The sequence below is a fragment of the Alosa sapidissima genome, chromosome 20 (assembly GCF_018492685.1).
Source record: "Alosa sapidissima isolate fAloSap1 chromosome 20, fAloSap1.pri, whole genome shotgun sequence".
In the NCBI taxonomy this organism is placed as follows: domain Eukaryota; kingdom Metazoa; phylum Chordata; class Actinopteri; order Clupeiformes; family Clupeidae; genus Alosa; species Alosa sapidissima.
The window spans coordinates 25,130,489-25,146,756 of NC_055976.1; the positions used below are offsets into that span (position 1 = coordinate 25,130,489).

At 42.0% G+C, this 16,268-nt stretch overlaps 1 protein-coding gene and 1 non-coding gene across 3 annotated transcripts; both read left to right on the forward strand.

The window, feature by feature from the left end:
- The first annotated feature begins 33 nt into the window (after positions 1-33).
- Positions 34-15,618, forward strand: dctn4 (dynactin 4). Of its 2 annotated transcripts, XM_042074669.1 has the most exons (14): positions 34-216; positions 897-967; positions 1,060-1,238; positions 1,379-1,422; positions 2,084-2,191; positions 2,811-2,831; positions 3,541-3,614; positions 4,109-4,221; positions 6,292-6,401; positions 8,167-8,240; positions 8,369-8,423; positions 9,040-9,147; positions 9,745-9,842; positions 14,142-15,618. In XM_042074669.1, the coding sequence occupies exons 1-14, from the start codon at positions 82-84 to the stop codon at positions 14,353-14,355; spliced, it is 1,404 nt and encodes a 467-aa protein (XP_041930603.1). In that variant the 5' UTR covers positions 34-81; the 3' UTR covers positions 14,356-15,618. The 2 variants fall into 2 exon arrangements, with proteins under 2 accessions (XP_041930603.1, XP_041930604.1); XM_042074670.1 differs by lacking the exon at positions 2,811-2,831 and having other exon boundaries at positions 35-216.
- On the forward strand, positions 13,933-13,997 carry LOC121695091. Its single transcript, XR_006026010.1, has one exon. It is a non-coding gene; the product is annotated as a small nucleolar RNA SNORD42 (small nucleolar RNA).
- Positions 15,619-16,268: the final 650 nt, after the last annotated feature.

The window sequence follows — 16,268 nt, forward strand, 5'->3', positions numbered from 1 at the left end:
GAACTGTAGGGGCCACTGCTGAGCAGGTTCCTCTCTTGGTAAAATGTGACGTAGGGTTTTACGTGGAGTAGTCTGTTAGAGATGGCGTCCCTTTTGCAGCCAGACAGGGTACTCTACCTAGTTCGTGGAGAGAAAAAGATCCGATCTCCGTTGTCTCAACTGTACTTCTGCCGTTATTGCAGCGAATTGCGCTCACTGGAATGTGTGTCACACGAAGTAAGTCGGATTAATTCTCTCGTTTAACAGAATTTTATTTAGTTTTCCGGTGTGATCAAGCAAGTCAGTGTAGTTTGACACATGCTCCCGCCCAGATTCCGTTCCGCAGTCTCGGTTCTTTGAACTCATTGGCGGATTGATGTGTCTGTTCATTTATTTAGTCACAGAGCAGTTACTCTATTGGCTACTTCATTTGTCAGTCATGGCCAGCATGTATTTTGCTGTTAAGTTGCTAGCTAGTCTGCTAGTGCTTGAATAAACCATAGACTGGCTATGCCTTATTTGATTGTGATTGTCCTATGTCTGTATCATATCGGCGTCATGCTAATACTATTATTTCCTAGAATGAGACCTATTTGTAGTTTCGACGATAATATAAGTGACAAAAGCATAGTAAAGCCAATGTTGATGCTATGCTAGCTTGCTTCGCACTAGCTAGCTAGCTACCACACCCGAATGAAAACACACCATAAGCAACGTTCATAGATAATGTTATACTGACAGTATGGGCAACGTTAATACAGAAATATTATAAAGCCTTTCTTAACCTTGTTCCCAACTAACTACTTAAGCAGTCAGAACACTGTTTTCAACAACAACAATAAGTTTGTTTGTTTTTTGTAATGACTGTGTTATTATTATGTAAGCTTATTAACCATCATGGTCTTATTTTTTCTTAGGTGGATTCACACTACTGCCCTAGTTGCCTGGAAAATATGCCTTCAGCAGAGGCAAAACTAAAAAAGAACCGGTAATTTAGTCCCTGAATATTCAAAAGAAATACTAGAGACTGGGACATTGGAGTACAGTATTATTGACAGTGTGTCTGTCTGTGCCCCATAGGTGTGCCAATTGCTTTGACTGCCCATGTTGCATGCATACTCTGTCCACTCGAGCCACCAACATACCTGCACCCCTTCCCGATGACCCCACTAAGATAACCATGAAGAAGGCCTACTATCTGGCATGTGGGTTCTGTCGCTGGACTTCCCGTGATGTGGGCATGGCAGACAAATCTGTCGGTAGGTATAGAACCAGCTCCTCTAAAAGTGTCTGCTAAGAAACATATAAACATAGATATAAAGTTTATAGCTGCTTGTATCAAGTATCTCTGGCTCTGTGATCCACTGTGTTTAAACTGTCTCTCTCTGTCTCTTTGTAGCTAGTGGAGGATGGCAAGAACCAGAGAACCCACATACTCAAAGGGTAGGTTTCAGTATGAGTTCTGTACAGTTAACATGGTATTGAAGCTGTAAAAGACTGCGTGACTAGCAGTTATGTCATTTTATCCCTCAAGAAATGAGAAGTTATACCACTTTGGTATAACTTGTGCAGAAATACAGCGTCAGTGCTGCTCATTGCACCTGTAAAGTTACACACATGTTATAGTCATAGTATAGCATTATAGTAGTCACCATAGATGTGTGTTTCTATTTTTAGGTGACTTTTTGCTAGTCACAGAGGCTGGCACTACATTGATGTCTGGATGTGTTCTATTTCTATGTTTATTATTATTAATTTAACTTCTGACAGTTTGAATCGTTGTAGCGCATTCTTTGTGCGGATATGATTATTAGTTGTCAGAGCCTAACACTGTTTCTGTGTAGTTGTGATATTGAACTGAACCATGCATATTGCTTTGGCCTGTCTGTTTTAGGAATTTCCACATAGGGTGGAATCGTATGATGCATTTAATGTTCCACGATCATCAACAACAAGCACCATACAGAACACTCCTCAGGCCACTAATGTAACTGCTGTCTGTTGGAACGTGACACTCTGCCACTGTGTGTGTGTGTGGTTAGTTAGTTAGTGATGTTGGGCTGAGTTGGGCCAGTTCAGTGAAGGCGATGTGTGTTTGTTTCAGATCAACAAGCTGATTGAGTATTATCAGCAGCTGGCCCAGAGAGAGAAACTGGAGAGAGACCGGAAGAAACTGGCCAGGCGACGGCCGTTCATGCCCCAGGCCTTCTCGGTAAACACGGCCCTGTTTGTTAAGAAACAGCTTCCCCGCTGACTATTAATATTCTCACATGCATGAATACTGAGTGGAAATGAAAGCACTGGTTTATTTTCTCTTTCTGTAATCATCTGGGCTATCGCCTTGCAGTCAAACAAAAACTTAGCATTGCATGTGTTTTAATCTCACCCTGGTAAGCAAACTGTGAAAATGTGCTTCTTTGTTTTATTGGTGATAATCTTAACATTATTACTTACTTTTTTAATGAATTACTTACTACCACAAGTTTGAGGTGCTGGGTCTGAGATGAACATTTTGTATATACTTTTGTGTGTATCTAGCAGTAAATAAGATGGCAGGTGGCTAATTCCCAACCCTGCACTGACCAGGCAACAGTGTGGGCTGACCTCTCCTTGCAGCTTCCCGCCTTCAGTACTGTTGCATCTGTTTTGCTGCTGTTACCCAACTGAACTCAACGCGACACAGCTCAGCTCAAACAGCCCTTCTGATGTTGTTGTTCTTTTTTTTGCTTGATTGCTTTGGTTTCACCTGGTTCTTTCTCTTTCTCCCTCCCCCTCCCTCTTTTTTTTTTGCTTGTGCTGTGCACGTTGAAATTTTGGTTTTTGCATCCCAGCAACACACTATTCACGTGGTGGTGAGTGGTTAATTTTTTCCACAACTTTTATCCTTACTCTGCACAGAATGATCTGTCTCTGTCAGTGACTATGGGCGCTTTTTCCTTCCCTGCACCACTTCTCTCAGTTTCTCACTTTATCTAACTTGACACAAAGTAACACTGCTGATCACATGAGTGTCTCTATGGCTTAAGGCATTCCTCCTGCACAATCAGACCCTTTATGTGTGGGTCGAGGAAAGTAGGATTGGTTGACAATGCATTAGGTGAAAGTCAAGTCACAGAGTAGTATTTCAGACGTCCTGGAAAATGACTGGGAAAACATTTAGAGAGACGAGGACAGACTCCAGATGTTGCTTTACCACACACTTAAGGCCTTTAAATGACATATAGAAAATATATATTTACTGTAGTGTTCTAAGTCCTTAGAACATGTAATTGAACACAAGTAATAGATATGCATAAATATGCAATGTGTTAAAATACTTTAATGCACATGGATTGGTTACCATGGATTAGATTTTAGAATACCCTGACAGAATAAAGAAAAGCATGTTTTAAAGAGGATAAACATTGAATGTGCCCAGAATGTGAGGTAATGGTCATACTCATACAACAACTCCTGAGTCTGTGTGTGTATGTATATGTATGTGTGTTTTTGAGTGTGTGTTTGTGTGTCTATGTGCTAACAGATGTTTATGTGTGTTTATGTGTGTTAATGCGTCTAAAGGAGAAGTATGGTATGGGAACCAGGCTTCAAAGACACAGATCAGGGGCTCCCATCTCCAACCTCTACGGCCTGTCGTGAGTATCCGCACTGGCCTCTTACAGTTAGAACGCTTAGAAACACGGAACTGTTCCTGATCCTAACCCTAACTCTGTTACTCTAATCAGCCAGTGTCCAATGGCAGCAGCCATCTCTTTTAAAGTTTTTAGTTTGCGATAAATTAAGCATTGAGGTGCCTTCGTCAATAGTGTTTTCACTGATGGTGGACACGTTACTGTTGTTGTTTCTCCACATCACCCTTATCACCTGAGCTACTGTGTAGTGTACATGTGTATTTATGTTCTAATTTATTTATTACTTCATGTTTTTATGTGTTTTTGTGCAAAAGTGCATGTGTTGGCTACCTGTTGTGAACCAAATTGTCCCTTGGGGACATTCAATCAATCTAACTGTACAAGTCGTGGTTTTAAGCATTTGTGATTTAAATGTTTGTTAAAGTAGAGATTTTTGATGCGCATGTGTTCCGTCTTCAGTGCTCTAAACATGTTCTCTGATCCCCTGTCTCTTGCAGCCTTAAAGAAGGAGAGGACCAGAAGGAGATCCCCATCGAGCCTGCACAGGCCCTGGACGAGGTGGAGCCGCTACCGGAGGATTACTACACCCGACCCGTCAGCCTCCCAGAGGGTGAGATGAGAACTGTCAGAGGAAACATCTGCAGGGTTCCCGCAGGACCTGGAAATCCTTGAAAGTTTCTGAATTTGAGAATGAAACAAATGCCACAATCCAAAAGAGAACTCGTACACCAGTAGTTGCTGATGCAAAATTACAAAAAGTTTATTCCACCAAAGAATAAAGTGCAAAGTGCTACCCGGTAGGGTTGGGCCGATAGACGATGTCCAGTGTTTCCCACAGAATTGAATTCCATTTGTGGTGGTTGGTTTGCAAAATTAACTTGAATACAACAGTTTTTAACAAATTAGCACAGCGTGGTTATGATGCTAACCAGATTTAAGCACAATTTAGTACAACCTGGAAAATCATTGTGTGGTGGTCAATGTTAATATTGTGGTGGGCCGCCACAAATAAGTCAATGTATGGGAAACACTGATGTCATCATCCATCGTGATGGTTGACCGACATCACGATGGGAAGCAAAACCCTACAAGCCAGACACGCTGATTCTATAGACCCTGCTTTAACATAGGCTAAAATATAAAAACGTTTCCCTGGAAATTAAGTTGAGCCTAGAACTGATGCATATGCAGGGTACTTTAAAGACTGTCAGCCAGAGAGTGCGAACATGAAGGACTTATCTATGTGAAACTACCATCTTATTCAAATAATTTCTGATTCTTACATTGTTATTGTCTTTTTTTACCTGTCTCGCAATATACATTGAACTTAAAATATGTAATGTTTTAGCAGAAAATAGTCCTAATGAATTATTATTGTTACGACTAGATGACATTTTTGTTGATTGTCACATAGAGCTCTAATATCTTTCCGAGGCTACATCACTTAAGCGCCAAATACAGTCTTTTAAAAGAAACCACTTCTTCCATTAGAGTTATAGGATCAGAGGACCTCTGTCTTTCACTGTAAGGCTTGTATTTAAAAGCCACAGACAGCACCGGAGTGGTAATCGGGATTCGTTATTTGTATTCGTTAAGTTGGTTGCTGCTTCCTGCCTCCAGTAGCCTGGACTGTGCGATCGCAGCCCCTTACTTTCACTTTCCGCTAGCCCTGCTCATAGTCGTCATGGCCGGTAATAACGCGGTATGAGATGCGTTGATGCGCTTTTACACGGATTTCACTAGAGCACATTTTGCACACAACTTCAGTAGCCTAGCTGCCCACTTTCATGCTGTGTAACTGTAGGCTATATCATTTGAATGTAGAAAATTATACATTTATTTCTGTACAGACATATGGTAATTAGTGTTGACTATAGCCTAACCCCCACATCGTCAAATGCCAATTAAGGGGACATCACCCAACCCTACTACCTGGCCATGTGCAAATACAAGTTATTCTTTGATGGAATAAACTTTTTGCAATTTTGCATCGAAAATGACTGCAGGCCTTGAGTTGTTGGCACGATACCCTATCTGCTGCTTTAAAAGGTCAAGGTGTTCATACAGTATTTGTCTGTTGATAAAATGGTTACATTGATAAAATCGACCTTTATCTTTGTTCTAATCTAAAACATACCGTGTTGGGCCCTTGAATTTGTGTAAAAGTCCTTGATCAGTCCACAGTGTGCATAGAAATTCAATAGTGAGCCGATAGTCCCACTGCATCTCCCCACTGCATGTCTGTGGCCTTCACTAACTTGGCACATGTGTGAGAGGAGGGAGCTGATTGTGTGATTGGGCAAACGCAAAGAACTGCCCTCGCCGTGCCCCCTGCCAAGATCCACGCAGGTCTGCACTCGACCCAGTCACCAGCTGTTTCAGTCCCGGGGTTGGCGTGTCCTGGGGCTATGTAATATGCATTATTGGGAAGAGGTGTTTGTATGAATGAAATATACATAGCAGGAAAGGAGGTGTGTGTGCGCGCGCGTGCGCAGGCGCTATGTCATGTTAGCTCAACAGGAACAGACAGAGGTTTTTGTTTGCTAGGTTGTCTTGAGATGGGTTTGCTCGTGCTTGTCACCGTATATCATCGTCTCCATTTTTACATGGTCTCCTGCAAAGCAGAGACTTCATTTTGTGTTTTTGTTTGTGTGTGTGCATGTGTGTGTTCGCTGCACAGTGACCACCCTGCGGCAGAGGCTTCTTCAGCCAGACTTCCAGCCGGCGGGGGCGTCTCAGCTGCACCCCAAACACAAGCACCTCCTGATCAAACGCTCGCTCCGCTGCAGGGTCAGTATCCACACACACACACACACACACACACACATGCACTCACACACACACATCTGTAACTCCGATATACACACAACTTCACCGTCATCATCTTAATCATTCATCATCATTAAACACCATCTCTCTCGGTCTCTCTCTCTCACACACACATACTGTACACACACACACACACACACACATACACACAGATATGCAGGCACATGTGTCATCATTAAACATTTACAAGCACATTGTCTTTCCATTTATTCACATGCAGGAGGCATTTATCCAGAGTGATTTACAGTCGAAGTATGTGTATAGGGGGTGAGGCACATGTTAACTGCTAACTTAGAGGGCTAATACTCAGTGCTGCTGCTACTGTAGACTTTCAGTTCTCCACAGACTCTATGGAGTCACGCTAGCTGTAGCCTGAAAGTGCACTGAGAATACGGTAGCTGCTGGTAGCCAATGAAAATATAAGTATAAGTATATATACTCTTTTGATCCCTTGCTCAAGGGCACTTCAGCCGTTCCTACTGGTCGGAGTTCGAACCGGCAACCCTCCGGTTACAAATCCGAAGCGCTAACCAGTAGGCCACGGCTGGACAGTTCTAGTAGATGTATTATAGATACTCACCATAAGGGGGCACTGTAGCTCAAGTGGCTGCAGTGTCCATCCTATGGTTAGGTCCAAGTGCCTATGGGGCTCCAGGTTCAAATCCCAGCAGTGGTTATTTCAAAACCAATCCCATCCCTCTCCCCCACGCCATGTTGATCTTCACTGCTAGCCTGACGTAGTCATACTCAATTCTAGTCAGAATATGAGTCTGATACTGCTCCATTGGGACATGATTATGGGGCGTGTTTTAACCGATACAGGGGGGGAATGCCTCTGCACTCAATTGGATAGACCTAACCAATCAGAGCAACAAAATAGCTTACCGTGAGGTGTAGGAAGAACACACTAACCATCCTTCTTCTCCTATATCCCCTCCGTTTTTAAAAATAATTCTGTTGAACAGTGATATGCTACAAACGTGTTAAACAGCTGGGAAAGGCTGTCGCAAATCCCTCTAACAGGTGGTCAATCAGAGATTTCAAACGAACGAGGGAACATGTCGCAATGCAACAGCGCTGTTTTCCCTTGATGAAAGTAAAACCACGACTTTTCCCACATCTCAACTTTGGCCAAAGTTTTCAGAAATACTCGTTTTCAGTGATAAAACCTTATTAAATAATATGAATTTTCCATATGGGGTCTTAAAAGCCATGTATCCTTCTAGCCACAGCGTTTTTGTTTTAAACATAAGCCTAATCTAAGCGTGCTCAGATGACGTGATAGACCAGGCGCTGTTGCTCACCTGTCTATCATCGTAAAGCCTGATTTGATTGGTCCGCCAGATATAGGGCGAGCATACTTCCACCACAATGGAGCAATGCCAGACCGAACTTCCCGACCTCAAATGTTGTGGGCGGGACTAAGTTCGGAATGGCACCCAGGCTACTTCACTGCCCTATCTAGGTAATTGCCAAAGGCCATACAAATATATACTTTAAAGAAAAGGATAGGATGTGCTAACTTTTCAGCAGACACGTACCCACTCACCAACACCTCTCACTTTGTCGCCCCGGTGACTGTATCAGCAAGGTTTCTCCACTGTTTGTGTCTCGTATATAGATCATATCACTCAAAATGGAAAACTGCTTATCTCTCTCTCTCTCTCTCTCTCTCTCTCTCTCTCTCTCTCTCTCTCTCTCTCTCTCTCTCTCTCTCTCTCTCCAGAAATGTGAGCACAACCTGAGCAAACCAGAGTTTAATCCAACTTCAATAAAGTTCAAAATCCAGCTGGTGGCTGTGTGAGTATTGCTTTGTCCTCGCGTTATTTCACACAAATATTTACTCCTTATCTCCTCTGAGGAGCCTGCAGGCCATCCTCTTCATTGGCGGCGGCACAGAATTTCATTTTTCAATCACTGCCTTACAGGAGTTACATCCCTGATGTGAGAATAATGTCCATTCCAAACCTTCGACATATGAAGGCAAGCAACTTTTCTATTAAAAATGTTTCTTATCTGGGATTCGCATATAGCACTGACAAATGAGATTAGAATCTTTGGGCTGACCTGTAGTTCCTCGTTTCATTATTCCACCAGAGTTGTGGTTAGGTCATTGAACCAGACTCCTAGTTTGTTTACGTGTGTAGTTTTAGTCTAGTTTTAAACGTTTACTCATGATATTTGACCTCAAGTCCAATTTTATTATATGTTATAATTTGTTATGTTATAATTTGTTTGAGACTTTATGTATTATAAATAGTGAGTTTCCACCAGAACTCTTTTTTTGTTTATATGTGTGTGTGTGTGTGTGTGTGTGTGTGTGTGTATGTATATATATATATATATATATATATATATATATATATATATATATATATATATATATATATATGCATATATATATGCATGTTTGTGGTGCACTTTTGGATGGTATTCTAGTATGTGTAAACAGTTGAAGTGTAAATACTGAAGACATATTTTATTATAAAAAGATATTTATTATTTAAATATCATACTGTAAGTATTATGAATGTGATTCCTGCATGGTTGTGGTGTTGCAGTAGAGTGACGGCATGTTTGGTGCTTCTTTTCCCTTCAGGAGAGTCAGGTGCTGCTGACCCTCACCAACCCAGTGGAGCACGTGACCCATGTCACCCTGATCGCCTGTGAGGAAGGGGACGCCGACGACGTCAACAGCACTGCCAAGGTACTGCACTCCATGTCTGGTGCCAAGGTACTGCACTCCATGTCTGGTGCCAAGGTACTGCACTCTGTGATTGGTGTGGACAGAGCGCCCAGTGCCATGCCAGCTACTGCATGCAGCAACACCTTGGATTATGCTGCTCAGTTCTGGACCTAAAACAGACGAGCCAATCGCATGGCTTGTAAACAGCACCAGGGACCACAGGAGCTAAAATTGTACTCTCATCGGTCCATTGTATCCACCCCCCCCTTTCACTCACTGGAGTCAAGTTTGGGGGGGGGGTGAGTTCTTATTTCACTCCCCTTGCCCTCAGTACTCTGCTTATTGATGGAGGTTTGGTGATGGCCTATGGATAATGCAGGGGTCTGCCCTGGGCCTATGAATCTGTAGTTTATTTCATACAGTGTTTACGCTTCCATCAATACAACCAGGGAGGCAGCACGGCTGGCGTCTGAAGGCTTTTGGCTCGGCTGAGTTATTGATTGTTTTTTTCAGTGAGCAGCTTAAAAAGTGTGTGTGTGTTTGTGTGTGCTTGTATATGCTGTGCGCATTTGTGTTTGCTGAAATTTCACGTGTGTGTGTGTGTGTATGTCTCTGCAGGTGATGGTTCCTACGAAGGAGCTGGTACTAGCAGGAAAGGATGCAGCTGCAGAGTACGATGAGCTGGCTGAGCCCCAGGACTTCCAGGACGACCCAGAGTAAGACCCACCTACCTTATACAACCTCGCAGACCTTAGCACACCATTAACACACTCCTAGCACATCCTTAAAACACTCCTAATAGATCACCAATACACCCCTGACACCCTGAAAACACCAGTGGAAACTGGCATCACAGTAGCAGGATGCGTCTGAATTGATGGGGAGGAAATCGGAAATGGGTCAGTGTGGACGGAGAGACATATGGCTCCCAATCTGTTCTCTTCATTCCTAATGGCTTCATTCAATGGCACCATTCTGTATTCAAGGGACGTATTTATAGGATGTCATTCTGGCATTGAACACTGATAGATGAATGGATAGATAGATAGATAGATAGATAGATAGATAGATAGATACTTTATTAATCCCGAGAGAAATTTTAGGCATCCAGTAGCTTATACAACCATAATACAACAAACACATACACACATGCATCTGACATACATAAAAATCATCACAAGAGCATGTGAAGTGATTACAATCGTAGAGTGTGTGCAATGGTGCAAAAGTAAGAGTGCAGGGATTGAACAGTGCAATAATGTTGCCTGTTATTAAATATTAACTATGACTATAGACTAGAACAGAGGGCACAGGGTTATGTTGAATAAAAAACATTTCTTTGGTCTGTAACGTTATTCTCAATCGACTTCTTAAAGAAGTTAACTCATGTTTGAGTTTGAGCGCTTGTTTGATTTTTGGTTGTTGAACTTGACAGAACTGGAAACGATACCCTAAAATCCCTCTGCTAAGGGCCGTAGCAAAGCCCCTCAGGAATCTGCTGAAGTCAGTGATGAGGCCTTTGAACATTTCTTTAGATGCCAACTCTGCCTCGGTTTTAGGTTTTTGTAGAAGTCTAATATTTTTACATCTTTTTTTTTTTCAAATGTACTTCTAACTGAAGTTGCTCCAAGAAACAGTGGAACAGTTTGCTCCTATTCCAGTGAGTAGAATAGCATAGCAAGACTATTATTAATAATAAACCAGACATAAATAAATATAAATATGATCTGACAGGATCTGAGTATATAATATTCTATCAAGAATATTATATAAAGTTATACACAGCAGGGATTCCCAAACTGTTGTACGTGTACCACCGGTGGTACGCAAGCTTCCACTATGTGAGATGAAAAGGGCTATGTCGGAAAAGTGTTAAAAATTATTAAAAAAAAAGAAAATCTAAGCCTATCTTCTCTTTGTTCTTTGTGTTTCATAATGTTGATCTCCACACTGTTTTTAGTGTGAGAGCTGCACATTTTGATTTTGTTATTTGTTATGTAGGGCGGCTAAACATGATGCTTGGAATGCGTCAATAGAATGTGTTACGTTTTTATGTGTTGGATGGTGGGGGTACGCAGCCGAGTCAGGATGTAAGTGGTGGTACGCAGGGGAAAAAGTTTGGGCACCGCTGCTGTAGAGTAAGGAGCAGGGTGTGTAAGGAGCAGGGTGTGTTGCTGTTGCGTTGAGGAGAAGGAGCAGGTTGCTGTTGCGTTGAGGAGAAGGAGCAGGGTGTGTTGCTGTTGCGTTGAGGAGAAGGAGCAGGCTGTGTTGCTGTTGCGTTGAGGAGAAGGAGCAAGGTGTGTTGCTGTTGCGTTGAGGAGAAGGAGCAGGTTGCTGTTGCGTTGAGGAGAAGGAGCAGGGTGTGTTGCTGTTGCGTTGAGGAGAAGGAGCAGGCTGTGTTGCTGTTGCGTTGAGGAGAAGGAGCAGGGTGTGTTGCTGTTGCGTTGAGGAGAAGGAGCAGGGTGTGTTGCTGTTGCGTTGAGTCATTTGTGTGTTGAACATGACAAGGTCGTGAGTGTAAAGCTGGTGTGAGGAGTCTAGCACCTCTGCAGCTGAATCAACATGTAGACGTGTCACTCAGGATAAGAGCAGATTGGCAGCAGGTTACATGTACAAGATCAGTGTGTTTTCAATCTTTTTTTGCGCCACGACACACCAAGATCCCAAATGTTACAAAAAAATGAAACGTGCAACGTAACCTAAATCGTCTAATAAAGTCTCCAATAAAAGTCCTTATCGTTGCTGCTCTGCAGACCCTCTCGGTGAAAAACATGAGTTTTTTTTTTTTCATTTAAATCCACCAATGGGGTAAGATGCTTACAGTTGTCCTATTTATTTCTGAGGCTAAAAATGAAACAATACACCACAGGTTGTTTTTCAGCCATAAGAAAGGAACGCAAATTGTTTGAGGATCCAATCATCCACTGTTTCAAGGCAGGGGAGCGAACTCTCAGAAAGAGGTTGAAGTTACTCATGCATGCTAAACAACTAGCTATGTTTGAGATGGATGTTTTTTTTACATTTCTGTAAATAATCATTTGGGTAGCTTTATTACTATTTGTGCTACCTAGCACCACCCACAGGCAAAGAAAAGTATTTCATTACATTGACTGTTTACCACCAGCAGCACAATCATACGCTCAACAAGAGCAGTATGATTATCAATTCTTTGACACAACCCAAGATTCATTTTTTGGACCAGTGAAGTGAAATTGGGTAATTTTCCAAGTCACACCTGGCAATCTCTCACAGCATATGTGTGTGCTGAGGAAAACACTGATTGAAAAACAAGATACTAAATGTTTATTTTCAGTGTTTAAACGTGTTGTTAGTTTGACCAATTTAGACCTTTTTTCCCCTGGTTGTACCTGTAAGTATTGTGCCAAAACATTGTTCAGACGTTTTAACATTTATTCTGTCATGGGATTTTTATACATTAAAATCATACATTTTATACATTAAAGTCATTTTGTTCCATGTGCACAGCCAGGGCCCTATGGACCTTTTCACAGCAGCCATTTTGGACATTTTGACATGAAATATATGGCAGGCCCAGGTGTTACTAATGACGTTAATTAAGACCCTCATTCTGCTAAATGAAATTGAACTTCATTAACGTACTTAGTAACATCTGTGCTTGCCCTACTATTTCATGTCAAAATGGCTGATGTGAAAAAGTTCTATTTGTGCACATGTGAATGCACTGCAGGTATGACTCAGCTGACCATGAAAACTGATTAGAGAACTTAAAAGAAAAGTGACTGGCACCACAAAATGCACTTTACAAAGATATAGTCTGTGCTAGGGTTGCAAAGGGGCGGAAAATTTCCGGTAAATTTCTAGAAACTTACTGGAAACTTTCCATGGGAAGTTAAGATGGGGAATTTTGGAAATATTCCAAATTGGAAACTTTCATGGAATTAAAGGAAATTATGGGAATTAATGGGATTTTACGAGAATTAACTGGGAATTTTTGGTAATTCCTACTTTTTAATATACAAACATTAACATTTTGTTTCATAATAACCAATATGATTTGTTTGTTCATATTTTCGCTTAGTTTAGCATACAATGCTAGCTACCATGCTAGCGGGAATCCCATTCTCTGCCTATGGTTTACTAGCGTGCTAAGCTAGCAATACTGAGACCACTGAACTGCCCATGATGCACCACGCCACTCAACAACAAAATCCGATTGGTTGGAACATTAACTGACTATCAGTTTGTTCAGTTAGAATCCCAGAAAATGGTAAAAGAAATGACACAACATACCACCCCAACCAAACCTTATCGATTATGTAAGTTATATATAAGTTGTCAAGCTTAATCAGACAGATTAATCTTCCCATTACAGTGCAAAATGACGTACACCAATTTGAATGAGGACAAAAGTGACGACAAGCCCATAACTGGGCAACTCTGTTTGCAAACTTCTCCCAGTTTCACACCAGTTATTCCCACATGAGATGACGTTTTCACTGGGAATTTATGTTCCCCGTGCACATGAACGCACCATAGGTTTCCTTTACGTCTAGTAGCCTATGCTGATTGCTGTGCGCATGGGATTGACGTATGTGCAGGGTAGAAATTTGACTGAAATTGCATTAAATCAGGTTGTTTTAGCTAGTATTATGCTGCAAGATGGGGTTTTGTCCACTACATTTAAGTTCCCTGTTATAGACTACTTGCCATATTAAAGATTCCCAGTTTATTCCCATTAATTCCTGTTTATTCCCATATATTCCTGTTAATTCCCATGGAAAGTTTCCAACTTTAAAAATTCCCGGAATTTTGCAACCCTAGTCTATGCATATGATGTGAAGTTTATATCGACTGAATATGTGATGTATTCAAAGGAACCACTGATGCCGGACAGTTTATACTCGTGTAGTTGGTATTTTACCTCAGTGTTTTTCTCCAGGCTGAAGCATTGAGGGAAGCAAACGGCTGTGCCTTCTGTGAGTAAGGGAATTGGTTGTAATAATATATATTTTTTTTCTTTTCTTTCTCTGAAGTGTGGTGGCCTTCAGGAAGTCCAACAAGATCGGCTTCTTCATCAAGGTGGTGCCGCAGCGTGAGGATGGTGACGTGACGGTGGCGTTCCGCATGCGCCACGACTTCCGCAACCTGGCCGCGCCCATCCGGCCCAGCGAGGAGGGCGACGCGCCTGCCGAGGCCATCTGGCTCACGCACCATGTGGAGCTCAGCCTGGGGCCGCTGGCGCCCTGAGTGGAGACACACACACACACACACACACACACACACACACACACACACTATCAAACACACCCTTACATACAGTATCGCATACACATACATTCTCATGCAGATCCGCGGAGATTCATACATAGACACTTGTGTGAACATACAGGCCTACACACACACACACACACACACACACACACACACAGAGAGAGAGAGAGAGACCGACATCTGCATACATAACAAAGGTATATGCTCACGTGTTAGACGCTAGTGATCTCTCTACACAGACACTCAGTTCTGGGTCACTTGGGACTTTGAGCTACCAAATACATATCAGAGAAAATAAAATATAGACAGACTGCACACACACACACTCTCTGACTTGCAGCCTCAGGCTTGAAGCTACCGTAGTTCTGGGTGAAAAACTATAGAAACACACACACACACCTTTGGAACACTTTCAAACACTCACACCATCATACACTACCTTATCAGCTACATGCTAGCCAGCTAGTCATCCAATGTACTTAAGAAGCTATTTAACTGCATGCAGTTGCTGTGTCCTGTACCGGTTGTGTCCTGTGCACCCTGGTGACAAAGAGAGGTCCTGCCACAGGGTTTTCGAGTGCAGTGTCGCTGTTCATTGTACGGTTTCTTCTTAGCAAATCACAACGGAGGTTGTGCAGGAGATGGCTAGTGTAACAAAAGCTCTTTCAGTGTTTTAGAGGTGAGACAAGGTCTGCTGGAATCCATGCTGCGACTGAAATGACATCGGCAAGGTTTTCTTTTATTTTTTTTGTTTTCTTTTTATTTCATGTGAGATTTTGAAACACAAGGCCTTACAGTATGGTTACTAGTGTACAGCGATAGTGAATGAAGTCATGTTCATCATAACTTCATTATAAGTTTAAAATGTTAGCATTTTTTTTTTTTTTTTTTTAATTAACATATTTGTGTAAGAGGAAAGTCTGTATTGAGATGAGAATTACGAAGGAATATGTGACTTATGTTTTTTCTCTTTTTGGTCTCTCTGGCTTGCTGTCTTTGTTGTTTTTCCTTACGTCACTGGCATTGTGAAAGCTTTTATTATGCTCATCTGCACATCTGCTTTCTTAGACATTGTTTTGAGCATTCCTTACCTTCCTGATGTCAACTTTAAAACTGTTGTGATTGCAGATAATTTAGAGACAACTCGTCATTGACTTGGTAGCGTATTCTGCCGTTCTTGGCAAAAACTTGCAAATTTATTGGCTTTTGCTTCTAATCAATAAAACCTTCCATACAGCATTTTGGGTCTGTACTTTATTCTTGCAGAACCTGTAACTGCCACATGGTGTCAGTAGTGTACTTCTGGAATTATTTCAGACTGCTGGGTTTGAGATGAAACTGTGCATTGGAGCATTGCCGTCATAATGTGGGCCGGGAATGTAATGCCCTTGTGAGCTCCACGGTCAAGGAGGTTATACTATTCTCAGCAAAGGCAAGTCGTGAGTGTTGTGTTAACACTGACACGCAAAATTGCGTGCAGTGAACTGCGCACGCACATATGGCAATTCTGGACCTATTACTGTGTATTTTTAGATTAAGCAGATGTGAGCAAGCAACCCTGTTTCATATTGCCAGATAATCGCCACGCAGTATGGCGTTAGGGGAAGGAAACAGTAGTTACCATTATTAAATGCATTTTTGTTACGTCACTTGGCCTCCAGTTCTCACACAGGTTAGGCTACAGTTTGTCCATCTCTCGAATACTTACAACTATGAAACCTTGGAAGGCTATGAAGAATGTTTGCGTTAATTCACTAATTGGACAATGACTATTAAAACCCTAGGCCCTGGCACAATGAAAACACGAGCGAGACGCGGGGTTTACATGTGAAAGAGTCACTAGAAATTATTTTGCCTCGCGAAGAGGACTAACGGAATTGAGTCTGTTT

Bases quoted from the DNA above. Each gene is read 5' to 3' on its own strand.
- dctn4 (XM_042074669.1), top strand. From the start codon at position 82: ATGGCGTCCCTTTTGCAGCCAGACAGGGTACTCTACCTAGTTCGTGGA. The intron at 4,222-6,291 runs GTGAGATGAGAA...TTCGCTGCACAG, and splicing joins ACCCGTCAGCCTCCCAGAGG to TGACCACCCTGCGGCAGAGG. The intron at 9,148-9,744 runs GTACTGCACTCC...ATGTCTCTGCAG, and splicing joins ACGTCAACAGCACTGCCAAG to GTGATGGTTCCTACGAAGGA.